General features: G+C 44.8%; 1 protein-coding gene across 1 annotated transcript in view; it reads left to right on the top strand.

The window, feature by feature from the left end:
* THSD7B (thrombospondin type 1 domain containing 7B) overlaps window positions 1–25,349 on the top strand; it is a 2,969,219-nt gene that overhangs the window by 1,703,206 nt on the left and 1,240,664 nt on the right. Inside the window, exon 12 of the mRNA XM_069616536.1 lies at window positions 2,440–2,543. Coding sequence (XP_069472637.1) covers window positions 2,440–2,543 — 104 coding nt within the window. The remainder of the gene's footprint in view (window positions 1–2,439; window positions 2,544–25,349) is intronic.

Raw genomic sequence — 25,349 nt, 5'->3', positions numbered from 1 at the left:
GAGACTGGGGCCACGAATACTCCTTGGATGGGGAGAGGTGTATCCCCTCCGAATGTGTAAATTCGCGCTGTGGAATTCGTCAGCCTTGGTGGACCGGGAAGAGCATTGTAATGTTTGGTTGCGAGTACGCAGACAGACGCCTCAGTATCTATGAGGACCGAAGTTGGCATCTCGCTAATGTTGACGGTGCATCTGGGTTGTCGATGGTCCCCAGGGCCTTGCGCAATGCTTGAGATGAAAAATATTTCTTCATCTTCCTCCTCCTCTTCCGCGATATTGAGATCTTGCATTCCTTGTTCGACAGAGGACACACCCCTTACTCTCCCAGCGACACTCCTACCACTTCTCTCTGGTCCTCTCAAAACTGTTACTGGTGTCGTTGCCCTGCACATTCTCGCATAGTGTCCCGGTGTGCCGCATCGACCACAGGTCCTTGACTTTGCAAGGCACTCTCCCGCATGTGGCAGATCGTACCCACAGTATGAACACGATCAGACATTCCCTTGCGTTGTGGGCCCTTCGCTACTCCTTGGTGTCCATCTCGCCTTCCCCATGGCTGAACGTCCTATTGCATATGCCTCTTCCTCCTTCCTGGAGCGTGTAGCAGCGTCCATTTTCGCCCCTCTTGCCTCCGCCAGTTCGTACGCTCTCCCCATGTCCAGAATTTTCTGCAGAGTCAGTCCAGGTTCTCTTAGCACTTGTCTCCTCAGTTTCCCTGAACAGCAACCTTGCAGAAGTTGGTTGCGAACCATTTCTTCCTCGTTAACCCATCTACAGGAGCTCGCTAGGTGTCTCAGATGAGCGCAAAACTGGTCTAATGATTCCTCTTCCAATTGTTTCTCAGCGCCCATGACAAACCTGTCAAAGTCAACGTTCGCCATAGGAAGGAAGTGGTCACGGAAAGCTTGCTTGACCGCATCATAATTCGCTGCTGGAATGTTGAGAGTGTCATATATGCGTTGAACCTCAGTCCCTGCAGAATAGACCATGATGGCAATCTTCGCCTCATCTTCCGTTTCCCCCGAGGCTCTAAAAAATATTTCCAGCTTTTTGACCCATGTGATCCACTTTGGTCCTAGCTTAGATGGGGGGCCTGTGGTATCAAATTCAGGCATGGGGCTAGCGTACTGTGCATTCTGCGAGGTATTGGGGCGACAGCATTTTCTTCTTCCTCTCCTTCTTCCCCCATTGTGTACTCACAGTGATCCTTGTCTGGTAGGAGTCGAGGTATCTGGTCAACTTCAGAGTGCTTTCACACTCTCCTTCTTGTTCTTACCACAACCCTGTGGTGTCTGGGCTGTGGTGGTTCCAAAAATTGCTCTGGAGTAGTGCAGGAGGCAGATGGCGCACAAGCACCCTCTCGGGCCGCAACCACTGCAATCTGCGTGTAGAGTAGAGTAAGAAAATGGCCGCCGGCCGTGCGTGCAGGTCCGTATGCATCCGATCGATCCACACGCAGTAACGTTCCTTCACTCCGATGTCTTCGGAGAGGAGGACGGCTCTGTGTCCCCCCTCGTCGCCAGTGTTATGGGCCTCAGGGCGTGTTGGGGCCTCACATGCACACACACTCACGCATGCAGGCAGGCACCCATAGAGAAGACGCCGGAGATGTGTGTCTGCTCCGGTCGCCGGCGCGAACTGCCGACGCACCGCCTTTAATGCAATCAGCACATGCGCGAGCCTCGATGCTGCTCGCGCATGCGTACACAACTATAATTGCTACGCAACAGTGCCCATTGTGTTGCTGCATTCCATAAGCACATACGGCCTATGCTACACATAGTACACGACCTGTGAACCACTGTATGAGCAGTTTTGCATTCGATTAGCATTCGCCATAGAACAATACATGTCATAATTCAATGCATAATCCGATGCCTTTTTGCACCATGCCAATGTTTGTCACATTAATAAGGGATGAATGCACTGCCAGAAAATATGTATTGGACTAGGGCAACTTGCCCTGGTGCCAGTACTTTGCAGATTGTACTTGCTCTTTCGCAAAGTGTTTTAATCCGGCCCCATATCATTACACCCATGTCACATGGATTATTTCAGGAGGCACGTTACCCTCCTGGACCACTAAGGCTTGCCTGTTCCTTTATCAGTGAATGTTTGGGAACGCATATCTGGATGCAGTAGAAACACACACTACTAAATGTGAATCGCGGTTATTCTGCAAATTAATGCTGCACACTTTTGGAAGACACGGTTCATTCACAGAGAGAATTGCCTAAGTATTTCCTTTGTGTTTCGAGCATGTGTCGGGCTGCTTCCAGGGTAATTGGAATTGCCTTCCTTCGCTGTGATGCCATGTTGCCATTTGGTAACATAAAAAGAAACACATTCTGAAATGAATACATTTATAACATGTATTGAAATTAACTGTGTAACTAACCTTACATTGTGAATCTAATCTTAAAACATTATCAATTTCAGGTGGAAGACACATAAATGGAATCAGTGCGTGCTGGTTCCGGATTCGGTGCGACAGGGCATAGCAGGTGCCCAGGAGGTTTGTGGTCATGGCTTACAATCAAGAGGTAAGATTATTTCTATACATATAGTGCTCAGATCAATGTTGATGTTAAGTACACAAACAAACATAGATGGTTATGGTGTAAACCTTTTAAAGATTGTATATGTCATAGAAAAGAAAAACATATATGTGTGTTACTATATACGTTCGAGTAAAGTGTAAAAATGGCATAACAATAATTTCATCCAGCACGTAAATATCAACACATAGCCAGATTCCTGAAAACATATAACATCATACAATGACATGCGTTTCGTACGTGTCATTAACAGACACATGCTTATGTTCGTATGTGTCATTAACAGACACATGCTTATATTGTTTGCCAATGTTTCATTATGTGAATGAAGAGAAACAGGGAGTCGTTCCTGGGGCAGTTCCAGGTCACTAAGTAGGTTGGCATTGCCAAGAAGGCAGGCAGCTCTGCGTTTGCCTTCAGTCATTGTAGTGACAACATTGATTAAGAGCCTGTTTTAACATTGGAACGTCCCATCGAAAACATTTTTGTAACTAAGGCCCTGCCTTTAACAAAGCATTCGTAGGTCCTCTGGTGGCCCGAACCTTAGATGTAATACACATTTCTAAGAGGAAGAGGGAGGATGATGGTGGCTGAGTATTTCAAATAATGAATGGGCACAGTTTCCTGAACCTTTCGAAATCATTACCAAATATAACATCACTATCGAGACAAATTATAAAGCAATGCCTCCCAGAATGAAGACATCGTTGCATATGGAGAAAGACTCTATTGGCAGGGCATGACGTATGTTGCCATACAAGAGTTGTTGCTAATGTGAAATAAGTCAAACTTAATGCACTATGTGACCGGAGAAGGAGTATGTGAGGACTGGAAATTTGGCCTACAGGACAGTAAACATGGGGCAGATGTATAGACCATTCTTCTGAACTTTGATAGTGGTGCTAAATAAAATATGACTGAAGATATGCAACAAGACAGATATGCCCTGATTCATGGATTATTTGCGCCGAAAAAAACTGGACTTGTGCGCCACTCTGCCCGCAATCCCTGTTTAACAAATGGGGATTTGCGGGCAGAATGGCGCACAAATCCCGTTTTTTTTGGCGCAAGTAATCCATGAATCAGGACCTCAATGTGGACAATGTATAGCCATAACTTTTTCAACATAACGATCAAACCAATAAAGCAGAAATGCTGACAGCTTTTTCATTTTTCCATAGAGGTCAGGCCAAATTATCATAACGATGCAAACAAAATACAAAATGGTGCAAATGAATAAAGCAAACTAGCTTAGCCGCAATATGGATTATCAGAAAATGTTTTCAAAAGGGAACAATGAAGCTGATTGTTACTAAGCTCACTGTGTAACAGAAACAATGTATGTAGCTAAATAAATCTTTTTTTTTAGGTTATGCACCAAGCATAATACAATATAATCATAATTCATTTTTGGCCTAGTGCAGATAGATAATACGAATTGTGACAAAACCTGTTTACTCCATTCCAAATTATCTAAGCATTTGCTCAAGTCTTATCTCTGGTGCACAAGTTAGATTACCTGGTCTTTGGACTGTAAAACAAATGAAAATGTCATCTGCCTGTGATTAAAAGGCAGGCAGACTTAAAATGCCTGTTTTTTTTGTTAAAAACATGTGCTTCAGAAGTATGGGATATAGTGTTGTTCGATATTGTTGGATAACAATATTTTGTTTCATTATGTACAATGAATGTTACACAGAATTATAGATTTGTATAAAATAATATAATATATATATTCATAGGGTTATACAGTTCTATTTACATGAATACATCAACTTGTATACTATACAAAAAAAAAGTTTGTGCAGACATTTCTGAAACAGCATCAACATTGATATCAATTCAGCCACCTTTAATGTACTAAAATTCAGTATCAGAGTTGCACACTGTCAGAACACGGCTTCACTGGAGTCATTAGACCTGTATACAAAAGTGCTGGTAGCACTCTGGTTGTTCACGCATTGCAGCGTGATGGTTGCCGTGTGACTTGGATATGAGACCAGCACTTCATGGAAGGATCGCATCGCAACTCCATTAAGACACTTGGTTTCTTCCCGCGGGTACTTCACTTGCCTGTTGCCTCCCTATCCTTATTCCTGCCTTGTCCTTGTCCTGCTGTTCTCCCATGTCGATCGTTCGTTTTTCTAGCTCCTACTCTGATCCTGCGTCCCTTCAAGTTGCGGTTGATTCCTTTCTTGCTTGAAACTTGACTACCTGTAGTTTGTCTGCCGTCCTGCATCATCTTCATTAATTTTTCCTCCTTGTTGGTTTTCCCCCCGATCTACAACTGGGTAAGCCATTTGGTCTTCCTCTTTACTCAGCGGACAGTCTGGGTTTTTCACAAAACAGACCCTATATCTTGGAGAAAAAGAAGGGACGCAGATCCAGAGAGAGCCTGGGACCACGGAGTAGTTCTGACAGTTTGCGACACCCCTTACCACAATTCGCATTGGACCAATCGCAAGGTCTTATGGATGCCATGCAGGCATTGAACGCAGATGTCCATTGGCTGCATCTGGAAAATCAGTCTCAACGTCAAGCCATAGCAGTCCGAGAAGGAATACCCGGGAACTCACCCACAAGTGGGGGCTAGCTGAAAACTGATGTCTCTCGTAAAAAATTCAAAGCATTTCGTAACCACTGAATCATTCAGTACAACCCACCCCCCCCATCATTTCCTAACTGACAGTCATGTTATATGTTAACCAAAATGATAGGGAGCAGTCTATTTTAGGTAAACTCTTTAGTGACATCAAGCAATCTTTTGTGATGTCTTCATACCCACCTTGATGGAGATGCTCTCTAGAACAGAGACAGTGTATACTGCCCAAGGGAGGCTTTTTGACTTTTCTCAAGGGTCCCTAGATAAATTAAGCTATGTGACCAAATGTAGACAATTAGCCGATGAGACCGGATGGCCAGAAGAAACCAGATTAACATTGTTCTGCAGAGGTCTGTCAGAGTAATTAAAAGATTAATTAGGGAGAGTGGCTGAGACTCCTTTTTTGCAGATGTGATAATCGGATGTATGTGATTATTTCGAATATGAACATTACGAAGAGGAAAATCTTGCTTTCTAAATGTTCGTATTCAAAATAAGCTCCCCACTACTATGTGGCCTTTTTACCCTGCTCCCGTACACCCTTACTTACCTTTTGGCAGGACACTTCGCTGTGTGCAACAGAGTCCCTGCAGCGCCAGTTCCCTTCACTTCTGTGGATGGGAACCGGTACTGCAGGGTCTTTTTCTTTCTTTTTGTGTTGCCTTTTTTTCTCGAAAACTTTTTTCGTATATGGGGGACACCCCTGCAACCCCCGATTACATTATAGCAAACAAGGGTTGAAATGTTCGGCATTTTCAGCTGTATGTAATTTTGGTACAGCCAAAATCCGATAATTTAAACCATTCAGTGTTTTTATATACAGTATTTTTGTGTGATACCGTGATAACCCTGGTCCTTCAATTGGACTACAGAAAACGGTTAAGATGAAGAGAAACAACTACCTCCACACTGAAACAAAGATTGTGCTATAGACCAAGAACTGCTGCACCGCTTGGTAGAATGTACGTTCTGTCTGAAAACAAAACAAAAAGTGTTATGTGATTATTTGGATAAGAATCTAAAGAATGGAATTTTTAAGGAATCCAAGTCCCCAGGCGGTGTATCACTCTTTTTCATACTAAGAAGAAAACAACAGAGTTGACAGTCTGCCTAGATTTCCAAGGCTTGAACAAGATTACCATCAAAGCTAAGTACACTAACCCGCTCATTAAGGACATCATGGAAGCTGTGAGATAGGCCAACATGTTCACTAAATTAGACCTTTCGTGGCACCTATCACTTGATCCACATTCAATCAGGAGATGAATGGAAGACGGCCTTTCTCACCCCATTTGGCTTTTATGAATAACGTGTCATGCCATTTGGATTGGCAAACATCCCAGCAGTATTCCAGAGATTTATAGTAGAGATTTATGGATCGGTTCTTTTGTGATCTGCTGAATATTTCTGTTATTGTGTATTTGGATGATATATTGATTTTTCGACCACTCCACAAGAACATTTCAAACATGTATCAGAATTTCTACAGCATCTTCAAGACAATCATCTAAGGGCTAAATTAGGGAAATGTGTTTTTCTTTCTCCATCAGTGTCCTACCTGTGTTACATCCTATAGGCCAAAGGGTGGAAATTAACCCCCATAAGGTATCAGCTTTTTCTGAATGGAAGTCCCTGGCTACAGTGAAACCGTTTCAGCAATTTCTGGGTTTAACACATTTCTTTCATCGATTTATAGACAATGTTCCCCTCCGTATCAAGTCTTTGATTAAACTATTGAGGAGCAACACACCCTTTCTCTGGATAGAAACGACAGAAGAATAATTTCAATCACTCAAGAGGGCATTCATGAAGGCTCGTATCCTTTGTCAAACCTTTATAATTGAAGCCAATCGCACTGACAATGCCTTGGGGGCTGTACCTTTGCAGACACAATCTGATGGTCTTCAGCACCTGATTGCCTATCTATCCCACAGTCTAAGTGACATTGAGTTCCCAACTATTTGGTTCTTGTAAAAGAGCTGTTAGCTCTAAAAGAGTCTTGCATAAAATGGAGACATCTCTTGCTGGGAGCTAAACATCAGATCGAATTCCGTACTGATCATAAGAATCTACAAATCATGCAAAACTTTGAGTGCAGAAATAGCCGACAGGCAAGAAAGGCCTTTTTGCCCAATTTGATTTCCGAGTCATGTACAGACCAGGAAGTACATGCAGTATAGTTGATGCCCTGTCAAGGAAACCAAAGTCACCAGCTCTTGTAATTTTTTCTGATAGAAAGATGATGGCCAGGAAAACCTTTGTATATGCGTTATACCCTTTTTTCCAACAAGTGTTAGGTGAAACCCACGACATGCCTGAATACTGAAGCCCTTGCCCTGGATTAACAATTTAGCAAGGATATGTGCTCAGGAATAAGAAACAGTTTGTATCTTCCATGTCCTAAAGGAAGCACGTATTACAGTTGCTACACAACCATCCTGCTGCTAGACATAGAGGGAGTCTCACCACTAAGTCAGCTGTAGCCAGGTATTTTTGGTGGCCACAATGATATGATATGATGTGATAGTTTATTTATAACACGCTTGATACCCAGAGGTTTCTAAGCGCACACCCGGGGATCGAACCTGCGTTGCTCTGTGTCGTCTTGCTTCCAAGGTGAGCATGTTGCCCTTGAGCTATCCTCCCGAGACAATGGCAGATGGATATAGAACTGTATATCAAATCCTGCTCAGTGTGCAACCAAATTAAGATTACTCTAGTGTTACCTGTTGTAAAACTACAGCCCTTACCCGTACCATAGCATTCCATTTCCATGGATTTCATTGTGGAGTTGTCTATTTCCAATTGAATGACTACCATCATTGTCAGTGTGGAATGGTTTACTAAGATGACTCACTTTTCAGCTCTTTCTAAATTACCATCTGCAGAAATGATGGCATATTATTTCTTACCAGTGTATTCAGGTTACATGGGCTTTCTTCTTCTATGGTTCTATGGTTTCTGATAGAGGGTCACAATAAATATCTACATTCTGTAAAACGATTTGTACAACCGTGCATGTGAAAAGTAACCTCTCTGGATAGCATCCCCAGACCAACGGGCAAATTCATAGAGTTTATCAGGTCTTGGCACAATACTGCTGTTGTTGTGCAACAGCTACAGCTGACAATTGGACCTTTATGCTTCCATTGCCAGAATTCCCATATAACAACAATCTACAATAATCTTTACAAAACACCCCATTATTTGTGTCAAATGCGTTTCATCCCTCTTGGCTTCCCGACTCACCAATAAAGGAAGCCCAAGTGCCTTCAGCTGGTAAGTGGATCTCAGAACTACAATCCACACATACAGTTGTTAAGAATCAGTTGCTCCTAGCCCAGACACATATGAAACGCCTTGCACATCAAACATGCAGGAAAGAACCAATCTATGCAGTAGGTGACAAAGTCTGGCTGGCCACTTGTTTTCTACCCAGACATTTGAATCCATCCATATTGGCGCCTAGATATTTTGGATCCTTTGTGATCACTCAATGTATCAACCTGCTGGCCTTTAGACATCAATTACCGGATGCTTGGAAGAGGAATCATTCTGATTTACATGTTTTCCTTCTTATTCCCTTTGTTCAGGATCCCTTTTTTCTTTCTAAATCTCTTAAACCACCTCCAGTTCTCATTGATGGGACCCCAGAATTCAAAGTCACAGACATTTGTGATTCTCGCTATTGTTGTGGGATTCTACAATATCTCATTGACTTGAAAGATTACGCCCTATGTGACTAGACCTGGGAACCTGCTCATCATGTGCATGCACTGGCCTTGATCTGCAGATACCATCACCTTCACCTCTCTATGATTTGAAGGAGAGATTTGGGAATGTATGAGGTCAATGCAGACTGTGAAGAATGTGAAGTTCTACATACCAAAACTACACCTAATGATAACCAGAGCATTCATTTATATGCCGCAGAAGAGATGCTCCACAATTTTGTTGCACAATCTCAATCGTTGGAAGGGTGTTCCTAGAAATAAACCTGCTATGGACCTTAAATGCTCATTAAAAAACATGGATATCCATGTGTACAATTCAGGGTGCTCACATATAAAAGGCCACACAATAGAATGGCTTGACATAAGGAACATAAAGGTGTTGAATGTGATTACTGTTCCATTTATATGGTCAGATCACTTCTTTATCACCTGTAAGGCAGAATTTCCATATCCTTACTAGCATAAACAAGGTACCGACCACCAGGTTTACAGCAGGAACTTCCATAGGATCAGTTCTAGCGAACTGGCTAACTGCTTGACAGAACTTATGTCGCTGATGGCCGATCAGGATTCTCCTGACCTTCTGGCTGTGAGATATAATACTCATCTAATGGCTTTCTTGAACATAGGTGCCCCTCTTACACATAGAACAGTTAGAGACCATCCGAATCACCAACATTGTTTTACCTCCAATCTCAATCTGCTAAAACAGTTGAAGAGACAAGCAGAGCAAACGTGTCTCAAAGGAAAATCAAAGCCAAGTAAAGAAGCTTGGAAACATATTGAAAAGGACTATACACTTAAGATTATGGAGTCTGAGAAAAACTATTTTAATGAACAAATCACCAGTGCCGGAAATGAAACTAAAGAATTGTTTAAACTTTTCAAAAGCTGGGGAAAAAAATATTCTCTGAATTGAACATTTCAGCCTTCTTCCTATTTCCAGAATGCCTTTGCGAGTAAAATTGCTACAGCATGCGCCCTGATCAGGATAGATTGGGGCAAACATATCCCGCTAGAATCTTATGTTCCTTCTAGGACTGAGCATTGCAAAACTCCTCAGCCTCTCTTTAACCTTAGTCTAGTATCCAATCTTGATGTTGTTGGTGTGCTAAAGGAAATGCACCCGCCCAACTGCCCTGGAGATCTTCTTCCATCCAAAATGTTAGTGTTAAAGGATATTTGTACCGCGCACTATCACCACCACAGTGGTCCCCTGGCGCTCTGGCAGCTCTGAAAAGGGAAGGAGGGAGGGTTAGTGGGAAGGAGCTGGCACAGTGCAAGAGAGCAGTGATGTGCTGTTGGCAGCCTCAGCCCGGTGAGTCCGTTGGCTGGGCCTGGGGTGTTTTGCGGTCGGTAGTCGTCGTGTACTGTTGTGTGAGTCTAAGTGTGTTTTTTGTTTTGTTGTTGCCATGTAGTGAAGTTTGTGCGGTTAGTTGTGCTGTAGGTTTGTGGTTGGGGTTTGAGAAGTGTATGCAGAGGGGGAAATGGTTAGTGCAGTTGAATAGTTGGCATCTCTATCCTGACTTGAGGCGGTGGGTTTCTGTATTCTCCCCAGATGGATTTCAGTAGCACCCCTATGCCTCTGTCATGATCTGGGTGCATCCAGCCATCAAGGTCCCTTTCACATATGGCCCCCTCCTCCCCCAGCCTGCCTCACAGCTCTACCTATCTTCCCTTCCCAGTCATACAGCCAATGCACCTGCCTACGTCCACAGCTCAGCTATTGTGGTGATTGCCAATATCCCGACAATTCCAAACACTGGAAGACTTGGAACGCTTCATCAACATCCTCAACTGTTGAGCAGTTTGTCTGTTTTTATTTTCAGGTGTCCTTTGAATGCTATTGCGATTGCTCCTCCTTTTTTGCTTTTCTTGTTTATTTGGAGGCAATTGAAGTCGTTTGGAAGGCAGCCCTGGAGTGTGATTTTATAGTTGTCATCCAGCCATGTTTCTGTGATGAACAGGATGTCAATGCCGCTGTCATGGAGTAGGTCGAAGATCTCTGTTGAGTGTTTTGACATGGATCTGGCATTTATAAGATTGCAGTGGAGTTTGGGAGGTGTTTGGTTTGGACTTTCTCGCTGAGGTCATCTTTTGATCGGTGTTGGCGTTTCCTTCCTGGTCGATCTCTTGTTGAGGTGTAGGTTTTGGGGTGTCAGCATCTTTGAAGAGTTCTTCTAGGTTCTGTCTTGGGTTCTTGTTTTCAATCCAGTTCATCTTTAATGAGTTGTGGTTGTCAATAGTTTTTCTTGCTTTACTGATGTAAGCTGTTATCGCATCGGTCGTGTGTTTTTTGTTTCTTGTGTTGTTCATCCTTCTATGGGTTTGTGCTGGGTGGTTTGATGTTGCTGCTTCTAGTGTTGGGTTGGTTACTGGTGACCACTTGTCAGCGAGGTAAGGAGTTAAGTAGAGGGATTGGTCTCTTCTCTTAGTGTTGGTTCGATTCTGGTTCTTGACTGCAGGGTTGTGTTCTGTAGTTGTTGTTCTTTGTTGCTGTTCAGGAATGTTTGTTCTTTCTTCTCTTTTTCTTTCTCTTGGAATGGGTCGTTTTCGCAGCATTATAGGATAGAGAGTTGTTTAGTCTTTATTTGTTTGCTGATGTCTGGTTGGTTCTACTTAGGTCTGGCTGTCTTGTGGTGTAGTAAGGGAGTGGAGGCTGTCCGGTAACAATTGGGTCCTATCTGTGGGTGGTATTTCTGGCTGATGTAGCCAACTCGTTCCGTCACTGTCTTGAAAGGGGTAGGGGAGGTGGTTGGGAGTTATAAAGTTATGTTTTATCAGTGGCTCTCTATGGTGTCAGTCACCCTATACATGATTCACTGCAGTGGACAGGCAGTGTGTGTTTAAGAAGGATATCTACTAGTTGAGAGCGATTTTGAGGGAGCAGCTAGAATTTAAGCCTGAAGAGGCGCGAGTCCCTAATCGGGGTGTTGTTCCACAGCAATTCACTGGTTGGTTCTGCCTCACTTCAGGGGTGAGTTGGTTAGCAGGATTGGGAGACCTGTCTAGAGATCTATGAGATTTGAAAATCTTACTATGCAGCCCGGAAATAGAACCCCTATTAAACTTGAGAGACCCGTTTGGTGGCAGAGGGCCTATCAATGCAATCTAAATATCACACAATGCAGCATGGGGACAGTATCCCTATTAATTTGGGAGAGCTGCATAGTGGGAGAGAGGCCTGTCAATGCAATCACAACATTCCACAATGCAATGTCGACCCCGAACCTCTATAAAGTTGGAGAGACCTGTATAGTGGGAGAGGGGCTTATTAATGCGCTCTAACTGTCACAAAATGCTGTCTGGGGACAGTACCCTTATTGAATTTAAGGGCCTGCACAGTGGGAGGGAGGCCCCCTAATGCAATCTGTATATCACAAGGCAATATGGACCTAGGAACCCTATAGAATTTGAGGAACCTGTATAGTGAGAGAGAGGCCCATCAATACAATCATAACATAACACAATGCTACGTGGACCCAGAACCCCTATCCAATTGGAGAGACCTATATTGTGGGAGAGAGGCCTATCAATACTATCACTGCGTCACACAATGCAATATGAACCTATAACCCCTATTAGAAGATTATAGAGTCCTGTATAGTTGGAGAGAGGCCCATCAATCCAATCTGAAAATCACACAATGCAGCCTGGAAACTGAGCCCCTACCAAATTTGAGAGACCTGTTTAGTGGGAGGGAGGCCTATCAATGCAAATGATATGATATGATATGATAAGGCATTTGTAACGCGCCTATACACAAGTGTTTCAAGGCGCGACGAGGCAGGGAGGGGGGAACAATGGGAAGACAGACAACGATCCTACTAGGCCAGGTGTCATTCAGACCGCGCAAGTGCAGGGGTAGGGGGAAGGGAAAAAGTGCAAGAGGAAGGGGGAGGGGGGGAGTGCAGTACAAATAGTAGAATAGAAATAAAATAATAAATAAATAGGGCCAGCTGGTGGCAAGTGCAAGGTAAGTGCAGACAAGTGCTGGGGGGGGGGGGGCTGTAGTGATACAGAGACAGTCCTGCAGTGCAGGGGTTGCCAGGGAGGCAGTGCAAGTGAAGAGTGACTGGGCCTTGGACCGAGGTCGGTGAGAGTGGCCCAGTTGCAGAATCAGTGCAGTTATGGTGAAGAATTTAGCAGGGGAGAGGGAGAGAGAAAGCAGAAGTGAAGAGGAATGTTTTGAGGTGCTTCCGGAACCGGAGATGGTTCTCCTCAAGTTTCAGGGAGGCAGGAAGGCTGTTCCACTTACTAACTAAAGAAAAATAGAAAGAACTCTTGTTAGGTGAGCACTTGATGTTCAAATGCAATTATTCTCTAAATATTATAACATACACTTCCAGAGTTGTTTAGTTCACAGAACTTCAACCTCAATAGGTAAGCACTTACATCCTTGAAGCTGTATTTCTGTGAGGTTTCAAGACATCTGAAATTCAAAACTGCAATGTTCAGCCAGTGGGCCTGCATCACTGTTCTCATCCGAGGCCGTTCCTGCTATGGGCACTGTGGAAGAAGTGCCCACCTTTTTATCCCTTGAAAGGCCCTCAAGGCACCAAACCATTAAGTAGCTCCTCCCACATTTTTCCCGCTCTTTTCTGAGCTTGCTTGGTGAAGATTTTGAAAGTATAGAGAGATGGTTTTCTGTAGTGGAGACATTGCAACAATTGCTCACCTAACATGGAAGCACTTACTAACTAAAGAACTATAGAAAGAACTCCTGTTAAGTGAGCACCTGATGCTCAAATGCAATCCATCCTAAATATTATAACATACACTTCCAAAGTTGCTGTTTTTTCACAGAACTTCAACCTCAAAAGGGAAGCACTTACACATATATAAAACGCAGGTGCCAACCTTGAAGCTGTATTTCTGTGAGGTTCCAAGACATCTGAAATTCAAAACTGCAATGTTCAGCCAGTGGGCCTGCATCACTGTTGTCATCTGAGGCTGTTCCTGGTATGGGCACTGTGGATGAAGTGCTCGCCTTTTTATCCCATGAAAGGCCCTGAAGGCACCAAACCATTAAGTAGCTCCTCCCACATTACATGTGGGAATACAACATCACACAATGCAATGTGGCCCCAGAACCTATATAAACTTGGAAACCTGTCTAGTGGGAGATGGGCCCACCAATGCAATCCAAACATCACACAAAGTAATACGGACCTATAATCCCTCTAGAAAACTAGAGAGTCCTGTATAGTGGTTAAAGAGGCCTATCAATGCAATGCAAATATCACAAAATGCAATTAGGACACCAAACCCATGCTCAGCTCGAGAGACCTGTATAGAAGGAGAAGGCCTAATCCCCCCCTGTGTAATGTTGGTTTGCTAAGTGGCTAGGATTCTGGGTAGAGTTGTAGCTCTCCCCTACACCAAGCCACTCCTACCTTACTCATCCTTGTAGTTGATGGTTGATGGCTGGTCACTGGGGGACACCGGCTGACACTTCTTGGTGCCGCCTTAGGTGGAGCCGTCCTTGTCCCTGGGCTGCGTGGGCAGAGGGCTGCCCTGGGGTGTTTGTTGAGTCACTGGCCTGGGGGAACTCACCTGCAACGCTCAAACGCTCGGGTTCACAATGAGTCTCCAGCTTACTTCCCAGGCTCAAGGGTGTGCAGGATTTAGCCTCATCTTTGTCGATGGGATGACAGGAGTCTTGTCTTTTTCACTTTCAAAGGGGTCAGAGCCTCCTTCGAGAATTTTATTTAGCATTTCCTGCCTACATTTTTCCCACTTGCCTGGAGTGGAGGATTTGGTTGGGCAGGTTAAGATTTTGTCTGGAGAGGAATCTGATAAAGATGAAGAAGGCGATCTATATTTCCTTCTTTGAAGGGGACAAGAAATAGTGCAACCCGTTCCTGAAGCAAGAACGCTTTTTTGACTTCGAGGAGAGTCGCCTCTCGATCTTTTCTTCGACTGAGTCGTCGATAGAGATTCAGTATAGCACCTACCCACCGCTAATTTCCTTTTACCCTCCTTCAGAGCCTTACCAGTCCTGGATTGACAAGACTCACAGTCCGTCATCCTGTGCTCCACGCCAAGGCCCCAGAGACACAAGATGAGGATCAGTGAGGGACATCTTGGCGCCGCAGTCATGGCATTTTCTGATCCCCATCTTCGGTGTTGGTGTTGAAGACGCTCATCGTACTTGTTTCTTTCACGGAAAAACGAACTGAAGCCAACTGGCGCTGCACGCACTATATATACCGACAATGAAGTTTACTCCAGGATGGAAGCCCGCGAGGAACATCGAGTCGACTATATCAACGCACAGCCACCGCTGCAAAGAAAAAAAGTGTGAAGCTGGAAGAGAAAATCAAAAGACGCATTGGAGAAAAAGTAAATCTTTCTGCCCTTCTTTCGAAGATTCATAAATGCCTCCATTATGCAGGGTACTATTCCTGCTAGTATTAAGAAAGTAGTGTTGACCCCCATATGAAGTGGGTCGTGGCTGCTGATTTTGTTGGATTTATCAGCAGCTTTCGACCTACTCGATCATGAACGGCTGTTAAATGCACTTGCTCACACTGGGCATTGCTCAGAAAATGCCATCAACTGGATGGGCTCCTTTCTTTCTGGTCAGAATTCAAGAGTGTGTTGGGTAGATGACTCATCTGATCTTGCTAAAATTTCTTGTGTGGTACCGCAAGGTGCATGTTTATCTTCATCTTTGTTTAACATTTATACTAAACCTTTATGTGTTGAACTGGAGAACCGAGGGATACAATTTTGTAATTATGCAGATGACTTTCAGTTAAACATGGAGCTCAGTGGTAATTACGAGATAGATTAAAAAAAAGAAAAAACATCTATAAGTTTATCAAAGACTAGATGTCCACCAACTGGCTTTGATTAAATACCACCACAAGAGAAGTGATGGTCTAATTACATGAAAGCATTGCTTAATGCTGATGCCAATGTGAATTACACAGTCAAGAACTCCAACTACTATCTGAGGGTCTTGAGACAGGTCGGCCCCGTGGTCACCCAAAAAAATACCGAAAATATGGTCCAAGCCATTGTCCTACCAATGCTTCATTATTGCAATTCCTTGTTTGGAGGGGCAAGTAAGGAATGCCTTGTTAGGTTACAGAGGATCCAGAACGACGTGGTTCGTCTGGTGTGTAACATTGCCTGGCTTGAACGGGTGTCTGGGGCCTGTAAAGAATTTCACTGGCTCGCAGTTGTGGTGAGGGTTCAATTTAAGATTCTCACCCTAGGACATAAATGTTTGTTTGGATGGAAATGCACCCTCCTACCTAAAAGAGAAATTGTAAATGTACATGCCAGATCGTAACTTATGGTCCTTACACTAAGGCTCTGTATCCCTCGCTTCAAGAAATGCAGAGGGATTGGGTATCTCAGTGCTAGTTACATTAGGATAGGTTACTTGTTGCATTACGAAAAAAGGTTCAAAGGAGCAAAGTTACATGTAACGGTTTATAGTCATAATGTCGACAAAAAAATGTCGACAGACAAAAATGTCGAAAAAATAATGTCGAAAATAATAATGTCGACATTCTATACTTTTAATGTAAAAAGTCATAATGTCGAAAAAAAAATGTCGACATTTTTTTTTCGACAATATGACTATAAACCCTTAACACTATCAACACCTCACCCAACACCCTCCTGCAACCCCCCCACACCCCACACCACCACCCTCCCACCCCTCATATGCAACACATTCTAATTATTTATATATTTATTTATTTATTTTTTCAATAAATAAATAACCAACAAAAAGTATCATTTACTATGGGGGGGTCCCCCCCCAACCCCCCCTCACCCAACACCCCCCTGCCACCCCACCACACCCCCTAACCACCCTCTCACCCCTCATACTCAACACAATCTAATTATTTATTTATTTATTTATTTTTTCAATAAATAAATAACCAAAAAGAGTCTAATTTACTATGGGGGGGTCCCCCCCCAACCCCCCCTCACCCAACACCCCCCTGACACCCCCCCACACCCCCCCCAACCACCCTCTCACCCTCATTCCCAACACATAGTAATTATATATTTATTTATTTATTTATTATTCAATAAATAAATAAACAAATAAATAAAAAGAATATCATTTACTATGGGGATGTCCCCCCCAACCCCTCTCACCCAATACCCCCTGCCACCCCCCACCCCTCATACTCAACACATACAACACAACAATAAATATATATTTATTTATTTATACAACATTTCGAAAAAATGTCGACATTAATGTAAAATGTCGACATTTTTGTATGTCGACATTATTGATTTTCGACATTAATTTGTCGACATTTTGACTGTCGACATTATTGATGTCGACATTATGACTGCACACCACATGTAACATTGTGAAAAAAGAGAGCAAAACGAGTCGGGACAATGCAGTGAGGGGATGCAATAGTCTTTGGAGGAATACAGTCAGTTTAACAGCCATGTTTTTAAGTTTCTGAGCAAGGTTCAGTAGGCCTGTTCTTTTCTGAGAGCTAGTGGAAGATTGTTCCAAAGTTTGGCTGCCATGGCCGGGAAGCTCTTGCCCGCAACTGAGAGGTGGTTGAAGTTGGGGGTGAGAGTTTGATGATCTCAGAGCATGGGCAGTGGCACATTTCTCAATCCATCGTGATATGTAAGTTGGGGCAGTGTTGGAGAGACATTGGTGGACCAGGGACAATGTTTTGAATGTAATCTTTTCCCGGATAGGCAGCCAGTGTGCAGCTCTCCTGGTTTCCAAGATATGGTCAGATTTGGAAAGGTCAATGGCCATTCGGAGGGCATTATTCTGGATCATCTTTAGTTTGCTCAGGTTGCGTTCAGAGATGCCGGTAAATAAGGCGTTACAATAGTAGAGCTTGGCTCCAGTGACAGCTCTTGCTATTGTTATATGGTTGGGAGTGGAGAGGAAGGATCTTCTGGCATTTAGCAGTTTGACTGTGTAAGCCACAGCTAAAAATATTGAGTTTACTTGACATGAGAGATTGAGGTTGGCATCCAGGTAGACCCCAAGAGTTTTGGCAGTGGTGGAGGTGGTGATGCGGTTACCATCAATGATGAATTCCTTGTAAGCTGAATCAATGTTGCGAAGTATGGAGGTTGAACTGACAATGAGGGTTTCAGTTTTATTGTTATTGAGACAGAGTTGATGAGAAGCCATCCAATTTTGAATGACCTCGTAGGAAGCGTTTATGGTTGCTGAGTCCTGGGTTAATGATCCGGAGAGAGGGATAATGAACTGTGTGTCATCAGCGTAATTAGTGTAGGAGATGCCTAGTAGGTCAGGGTGGGCAAAAAGGTCTAGCATCATTAGGAGGGCAGGTTTGCCAGTGTCTTTGATTGCATTGATTTGTATTTTCAGATCTAGTATTGCAGTTTCGGTTTCTGTGTTTGAGTCGGAATCCTGAATGGCTAGTGCCGAGGATATTGTTTTCCTCAAGATACCGTTGGACCTGGATGTAGGCAACATGATCTAGTTGGTGGAAAAGAATGCATTGATGATTGATGTGAAGAGGGGTATGGGTGTTTCGGCACAGTCTTTGATGATTGGGACAGGGCAGGTTTTGCCTTTGCATCACAATGGTTTTAGGATCATGACAATCATGGTGAAGTCCATGTCAAAGACAGGGTGGAAGCTGAATGAGGTGCTGGAGTGGGTCTGTAAGGGGCTGTGTGCTGTGGGTGGTGGTGGCTTGGAGAGCATAGCAAAGTGTTTGGTGATGATTTTTCCATTGAGGGAATTGACCTTTGCAGTTAGGGCGTCTTGTATTTTTTTGCACCAAGTGCTGTCTACTTTCAGGTCTGCCGGGTGGGGGAGGGGGACACTAGTTCCCGGAGAATATTGAAAAGATCCCGGGAGTTGGATGAAGTGTTACTAATTCTGGAATTATAGCTATTGGCTTTCGCATTGTGGATTTTATGTTTGTAGTTTTTGGCAAGTGAGCTAAAGAGAGCTTTGGATGTGAGGGAGGGTTCTTTTATCCAAGCTAGCTCAGTGGCGCACTTATTGGCATGAATTTCCAGATGTTCGGGAGTGATCTTTTTAGTGAGGGTTTGGCTTACCTGATTTTGATAGGAGCAAGCACGTTGACCGCTTGTGCAATGGATTGCATATAGAGGTCAGCCAGTGCTGCTGGGTCTGTTGCTGAAAGTGGGGGATGCGCCAGGGTGGCAAGTAACAGTGTGAGGTTGGTTGGGTTGAGGTTTTTTGTTCACCAGGTCATGCATTCAGGTTTGGCCAGTGAGCTGGTCTGGGGTGTTCTGAGTAGGGGATTCCTAAAGCAATATTGTTATGGTGTGACCATGGGCAGGGGGAGGTGACGGGGGTGGGGATGTTACAATTGAGATTGTTTAGCCAGTCTAAGGTGCAGTCTTGTTCATGGGTGGGCTCAAGAGAGTGTTGTGAGAAGCCGGCATGGTTAAGTGCCAAGGCTATGCTGGTGGCCGATGAGTCAGCTGTGTTGCTGAGGCCTAGGTTGAGGTCTGAAATAATTATGACTTTGGATTTGGGTTTGATGGAGGTGAAGATGCTATGCATTAGGTTGTCTTCGAAGGTGAAGTGGGGCGGTAGATGAGGAGGAGTGTGATGGAGTTGGTGGGCGACATGGTGATCTTGGTGAGTAAGGATTCACAATTTGGGATGACATTGGTTTTCGTGACTCTGATGGTGAGGGTGTTTTTAAAGATGAGGGTGATGCTGCCTCCTATTTTCAAGGATCTGTCACATTCTAGGATGTTAAATCCATGTGGGATTGCAAAGGAGAGGGCGGGGTGTGCAGCAGGGTGGAGCCAAGTTTCTGTCATCGCAAGCAAATCAATGTCATTGGATGTTCAGAGGTCAAGGATTTCGGCTGATTGATAGCTTTGCGGATGGGACTGGTGGGTGTGCGTGTTTGCGAAATTTGCATTGGTTGGGAAGCATGGAGAGAGACGCGTGGGATGAACTGGCTGCTCAGCCTGGGGAGGCTGATCGTCGTGAAGATCGGTTTGTGCGTAACAATGGCTGAGTCAGGGATTTTGGATTGTGAGGATTCTTTACTGTGGGTTTGCAGTGGGCTGATTGAATGCAATACTTGGAGTGGGGCACATGTAGTGAACCGAGTGCACAGCCTGATGAGGCTGTTCCTCGTGAGGATTGAGGGGAACATGGCGATGGTGGAGCCAAGAGTGTAGAGCTGTTGGTGGGATAGATGGGGTGGTCTTGTGGAGTGTAGGAGGAACAGCGAGGTGCTGAGGGGTGAGCCACCAGGGCACTTAGCTACAGATCAAGCGGAGCAGGTGTCCGTGGGGTTGACTGTACTTGTGTGGAGGGTGTAGTAGTGGATGTTGGGTTTCCGGCTATGGCCTCAGGTCTATTTGGGGTTGTTACAAGTCCACAGTGATGTGATTCACCCTAAATTGAGATGTGACGGGCATAACGGGTGGCTCCATTGTGCAGCACCTTACACCTGCGATGCACAACACTGCATCCTTGGCTTGTACGGGCTTTGCCGCAGAGGGTTCAGCACGTATGTTTTATCGGAGCAGAGTCGAGCGTCGATGCATAGTGTAGCACGTAGTGGATGTGGAATGAACAGCGTGCTCTGCAGACCTGCAGCGCACAACACCTCACCCTTAGCCTGTGCGGGCTTTGCCACAGAGTGTTCGTCATGTAGGTTTTATCACAGAGTTGTCAAGCATTGATGCGTAGTGTAGTAACCAGTGGATGTGGAATGAGCAGCGTGCTCTGCAAACCTGCGGCACACAACACCGCGCCCTTGGCCTGTGTGGGCTTTGCCGCAGAGGGTTTGGCATGTAGGTTTTATCACAGCAGATTCAAGCGTTGATGCATAGTGTAGCACGCAGTGGATGTGGAATGAGCAGAATGCTCTGCCGACCTGCGGCACACAACACCACGCCCTTGGGCTGCACATACATTGTCATTTTGTTGGCTCATGCATGGAATGAGCTCAACAGAAATATGCAAATGGAAGGGAATCACCTTGTCTTCAGGAAAAGCTTGAAAACTATGTAGGTTGCGGTTGGGGCAGCTGCTTGGCCCCTTTTTTGAGTATTAGTTGATCTGTCTTTGTTTCACTGTTTTTGTGTAGCGCCGCCCTAATGCGTATGGCTTTTGGCACGTAATAAACAAATAAAAATAGACATAGAAATAGAATTAGGAAATAGATTGCAATTGATATGTTGGTGTTCTTTGCGACCTATCTTCACAACTCATATGCATTACTTAATCTTGTAATTTTCTTTGCTATAATGCTAATTGCGTTAAACTATTTTCTACGTTACACAAAACAATGTAATAGCTCTTCCCTGTATAGTAATTTAATCTGCTTAAAATCTTTTACTGCTCACTTTTTCCCATCGAACCCTCGAATGTTCACAGTTGATTGCACCTGATTTGCCACTTTGCATCGGTTACACTTGCATATGGCGACGTTTTCTAAACCCTAACTAGAACAATTGACATGTTTGTAATTCCACCAGCTTTTTTTGTTGAATGATGAAGCTTTTCGAAAATAAGGCTTGGTGGTATATAAGGTTCTGAAAATGTGGATACTCCTTCAAATTATCAAAAGGAAATGTTAGCTTGCATAGCATAAACAAACTCTGAACAGATGTACACAATATCTGCATTAATAGCTGGCATGGGCTATATGAAATCTTAATTTAGTTTGGTGAAAATGTATCACGTGTTAAAAATAATTGGGAGTCAGAACTGTGCATATGTTTTATTCATTGGTTAGCTAGCCATATGTTATGAAGACTTACATTCAAATCTTAAACCTGGAATGTCATTGGGTGATGCAGGAATGACATGTATTAGTTTCCTGACATCATATTAGCTGCTCTGATCTTTCACTGTAAACAGGGGCTTGTGGAATATCCAGGGCAAATGTCTTGACCTTGCATAGGGTAAGAGCATGTCCCAGAGAGGAGGAACATGCCACTTCTCAGTACAGAAGGGCACACGTAGCATTCCCCTGCTCCAGACAGTTGCAGTATACATGATTATAGAGGTAGATCTATCAATATGTATGCATGCTCTGACAAACATACATTGACTGCGGCCTCCATGAAAAGGAACATTTCAGAGGCCTAAAGCATTCATCTGTGGAGGGATGTTTATGAAACTTCACAAAGAATAATACGTAGTCAATCTCGCATTGTTTGGAAAAGATCTATGCCGTTCTGTTAAAGGGGACAGTAAAGATATGGGGAGGGGCCAAACTAACATTTCCCATTCAACTTTGCTCCTTAATGACAGACATTAAAGCAACTTTTCATAAACAACGTGTGTAGCCAACTTTGAATATGTTTGACTTTGTTCTGTTTTGGGGCCTACTCATTAATTAAGGGGATGAAAATTAAATGTTTCTCATTTGAATTACCCTAGTAAAATTCTACTTAAGCATACAACAATAATTTGGTATGATTGAGATCAAACTTAGAAAAGAGGTTAAAATGTAGAATCCCTCTGCATGGCCAAACTCATGCCCATCACACAGTGCAGGCACGGTCAATACATTTGTTTTTAGTATTTGTCTATTCATAAATAGCCTACAACCCAAGGGTCTCTAAGCGATGCATGACTGCTTGAACAACATGACAAAAGTAAAATCATAAAGATAAAAAAGCATATAGTTACCGCTCTCAGACATGCTTGTTGTGGAGAGCTTATCGACATCCTTGGCCAGAATGAAGTGGAGCATTATTATTGCTATATAATGCTACCCTTATTCTAAATTAAATTGGTAATTTTGAATGCGAGCCATATTAAGAATTGTCCTAGTGTCTCGTAGAATCACTTTGCGCACCCTTCGGAGAATCAACCTTTTTGATGTTGTGAACTGACATTGGAATTATGATCAATATGTCTGACCTCTGTTTGATGGACTATGCAATTAGCAAAAGTATATTTGTGTCATTAAGTAAGATTTTCTGCCTCATCACGAGTTTGGCGGTATTCTTGCAGATTTCCTGTCAAGCAATATTTGCGCTAATGCTACGCAGCCTGGCGGAAAGTACGCCACATCGCGAGGGACATGGCGTTAACGCCAATAGCGCTTGTCATAAAAATTGCCCAGGACCGGTAAATCCATCGCAGGAAACGTGTCACCGCTGGAACGGGAAATAAAGCAGCTGTGATTTTGGAAATCACAATCCACCGAAAATCACAGCCCCTGCAAACCATACACCCCTGTGAACATTGCAAAATGTTTCAGGAAAGCACCAGGGGCAGGTCAGCCCTGGACAGGGTTAGAAAACCAAAGTTCAATGACCAGGAGCTAGCCATACTGGCGGAGCAGGCAGTGGCCAACCAGGAAGTGCTGTATGGTGCACTGCAGTGCTAGACAACTGGCCGGAGTTGAGTGCAGATATGGAGAGACATCAGCCAGAGGGTGTCTGCGGTGGGCAGCATGCCACGGGATGGTGAGGACTGCTGCAGCGCCTCAATTACTTGCGGGTCCAAGTACGTGGCCTCCTCTCCCAGCACAGGTGTGCAAGCATGGCAACTGGAGGAGGGCCAGCACCACCACCACCCGGGCTCACCCCCTTGGAGGAGCAGATGAAAATGCTCATCGATATGGGCACCATTGAGGGAGTCAGAGTTGCAGAGGCTGGTGCCAGTACCCAGGAGGTTGCAGGTGAGACCCCCCTAAAATTGCAACAACCTGTAAGTGCCATGCCTCCAGACCCTGAGTGAATGTATGTGCATGCAATGTGCGTGAGGCACCGCAGCCACCCATGACTGACCTCTCGTACCACCATACCGTTGCGCCCCTAGCCCCTTGAGTACGTACACTGCATGAACACAAGGTATAGACATCCATGGCAATGGCAAAGCAAAGTGATGTGTGAGTGTGCATGAATGCCTGCCAGAAATATGGTCACCCTGCATCCCCAGCAGACATCTAAAGATGTAACGCCAACATGTCCAAGCAGTGTCCCTCCCAAGTAACACGTTGCACCAATCACAACATTGGGAGTCAACAAAAGGCAATGTCAAAGCATGATTGATACTGTGTCCATTCCCACTGTAAGGCATGATATGCATGATACAAATCTAAGCTGCCCTAAACTCATACAACACTCTATGAACCCCACATGCACACAACACCCATCACAGGCCGAGGATGATGGTGAGGAGGCTACAACATCCGGCCATCCAACCCGGTGCACATTTGCCAGCACCACCATCCTGCAAAGGGGCCTGGCAGTAACAACACAACACCAGACCCATACAACATCACCCCACCATAGCCTGCGGGTGCAGCATCCAGAAGGCCATAGGGGGCCAGCGCCTCATACACCACCAGCCACCATGGAAACCCTGGATGTTGAGGGAGCCACCAGTGGGTCTGAGCCTGATGTGGAAAACACATCAGCAGCTGCACATGACACTGCACTGTTGACCTCCCCAAGCATCAGTGTCACACATGAAATAGGCACACCACAGGGAAGCCCAGAGCCAGCGGAAAAGGATGCACACACTCCACATGTGTGTGTGCATCATGTCTGCACACCTGAGCCAGATGTGGATACACCGTCCTATGGTACCCCTGAGGATAGACACTCAACCTCAGCACCCCCACCCAAGGTGACAATATGTCCCCCTACACCCCCCCTCCAAGGCAGTACAGAGCTGTCAGCCCGATCCCCGGCACACCCGAATTACCACTCATCATGGGAGCTGCAGTGATGGGGCGTCTGGATGTGTCTTTGAGGCTAGACAGATGTAAATTGAGGCCATATCCACAGTGCACAGCACCCACATCGAGGCCATCAGCCGTGCCATACAGAACGCATCTAAGAGACTGGCCTTTGACAATGCACAGACCCGTAAAGTGGTGGAGGGATGCACACCGGCCCTGATATGTTTTGGGCAGAGGGTACTGGAGTTGTGCAAGGGCATGCAGAGCAGATGAGGGAGTCAAACAATCTCCTCCACCAGCATCTGCAGGTTACCGGAGCCATTCCATCAACCTCGACTACGCCCACAAAGGGATTCCTGGAGCCTTCACCTTGGTGCCGTTCCATGCGCAATATTAGATGCCACTCACCAGAGGATCCCGGACATGAGAAGCAACCACAACCATCTTTGATGGACATGGCACAGTAGTGGCAGGCCTCGGGCACATGCACCTACCTGCACTGTGTTGGGTAGTTCTCTTGGGGGGGATTGTGTACTGGGGAGTTCTCAGGGGGGAGGGGGGATTGTGTGCTGGGGAGTTCTCAGGGGGAGGGGGGTTTGTGTGCTGGGGAGTTCACTGAGGGAGGGGGGATTGTGGGATGTGGAGTTCACTGGGGAGTGGGGATTGTGTGCTGGGGGTTCACTGGGGGGAAGGGGGATTGTGTACTGGAGAGTTCACTGGGGGAGGGTGGATTGTGTGCTTGGGAGTTCTCAGGGGGAGGAGGGATTGTGTGCTGGGGAGTTCTCAGGGGGAGGGGGGAGTGTGTGCTGGGGAG

The sequence above is a fragment of the Ambystoma mexicanum genome, chromosome 9, assembly GCF_040938575.1.
Source record: "Ambystoma mexicanum isolate Mex_15411 chromosome 9, UKY_AmexF1_1, whole genome shotgun sequence".
In the NCBI taxonomy this organism is placed as follows: Eukaryota; Metazoa; Chordata; class Amphibia; order Caudata; family Ambystomatidae; genus Ambystoma; species Ambystoma mexicanum.
Note: the sequence above shows the minus strand (reverse complement) of the source record. Positions and strands in the feature narration are given on the sequence as shown.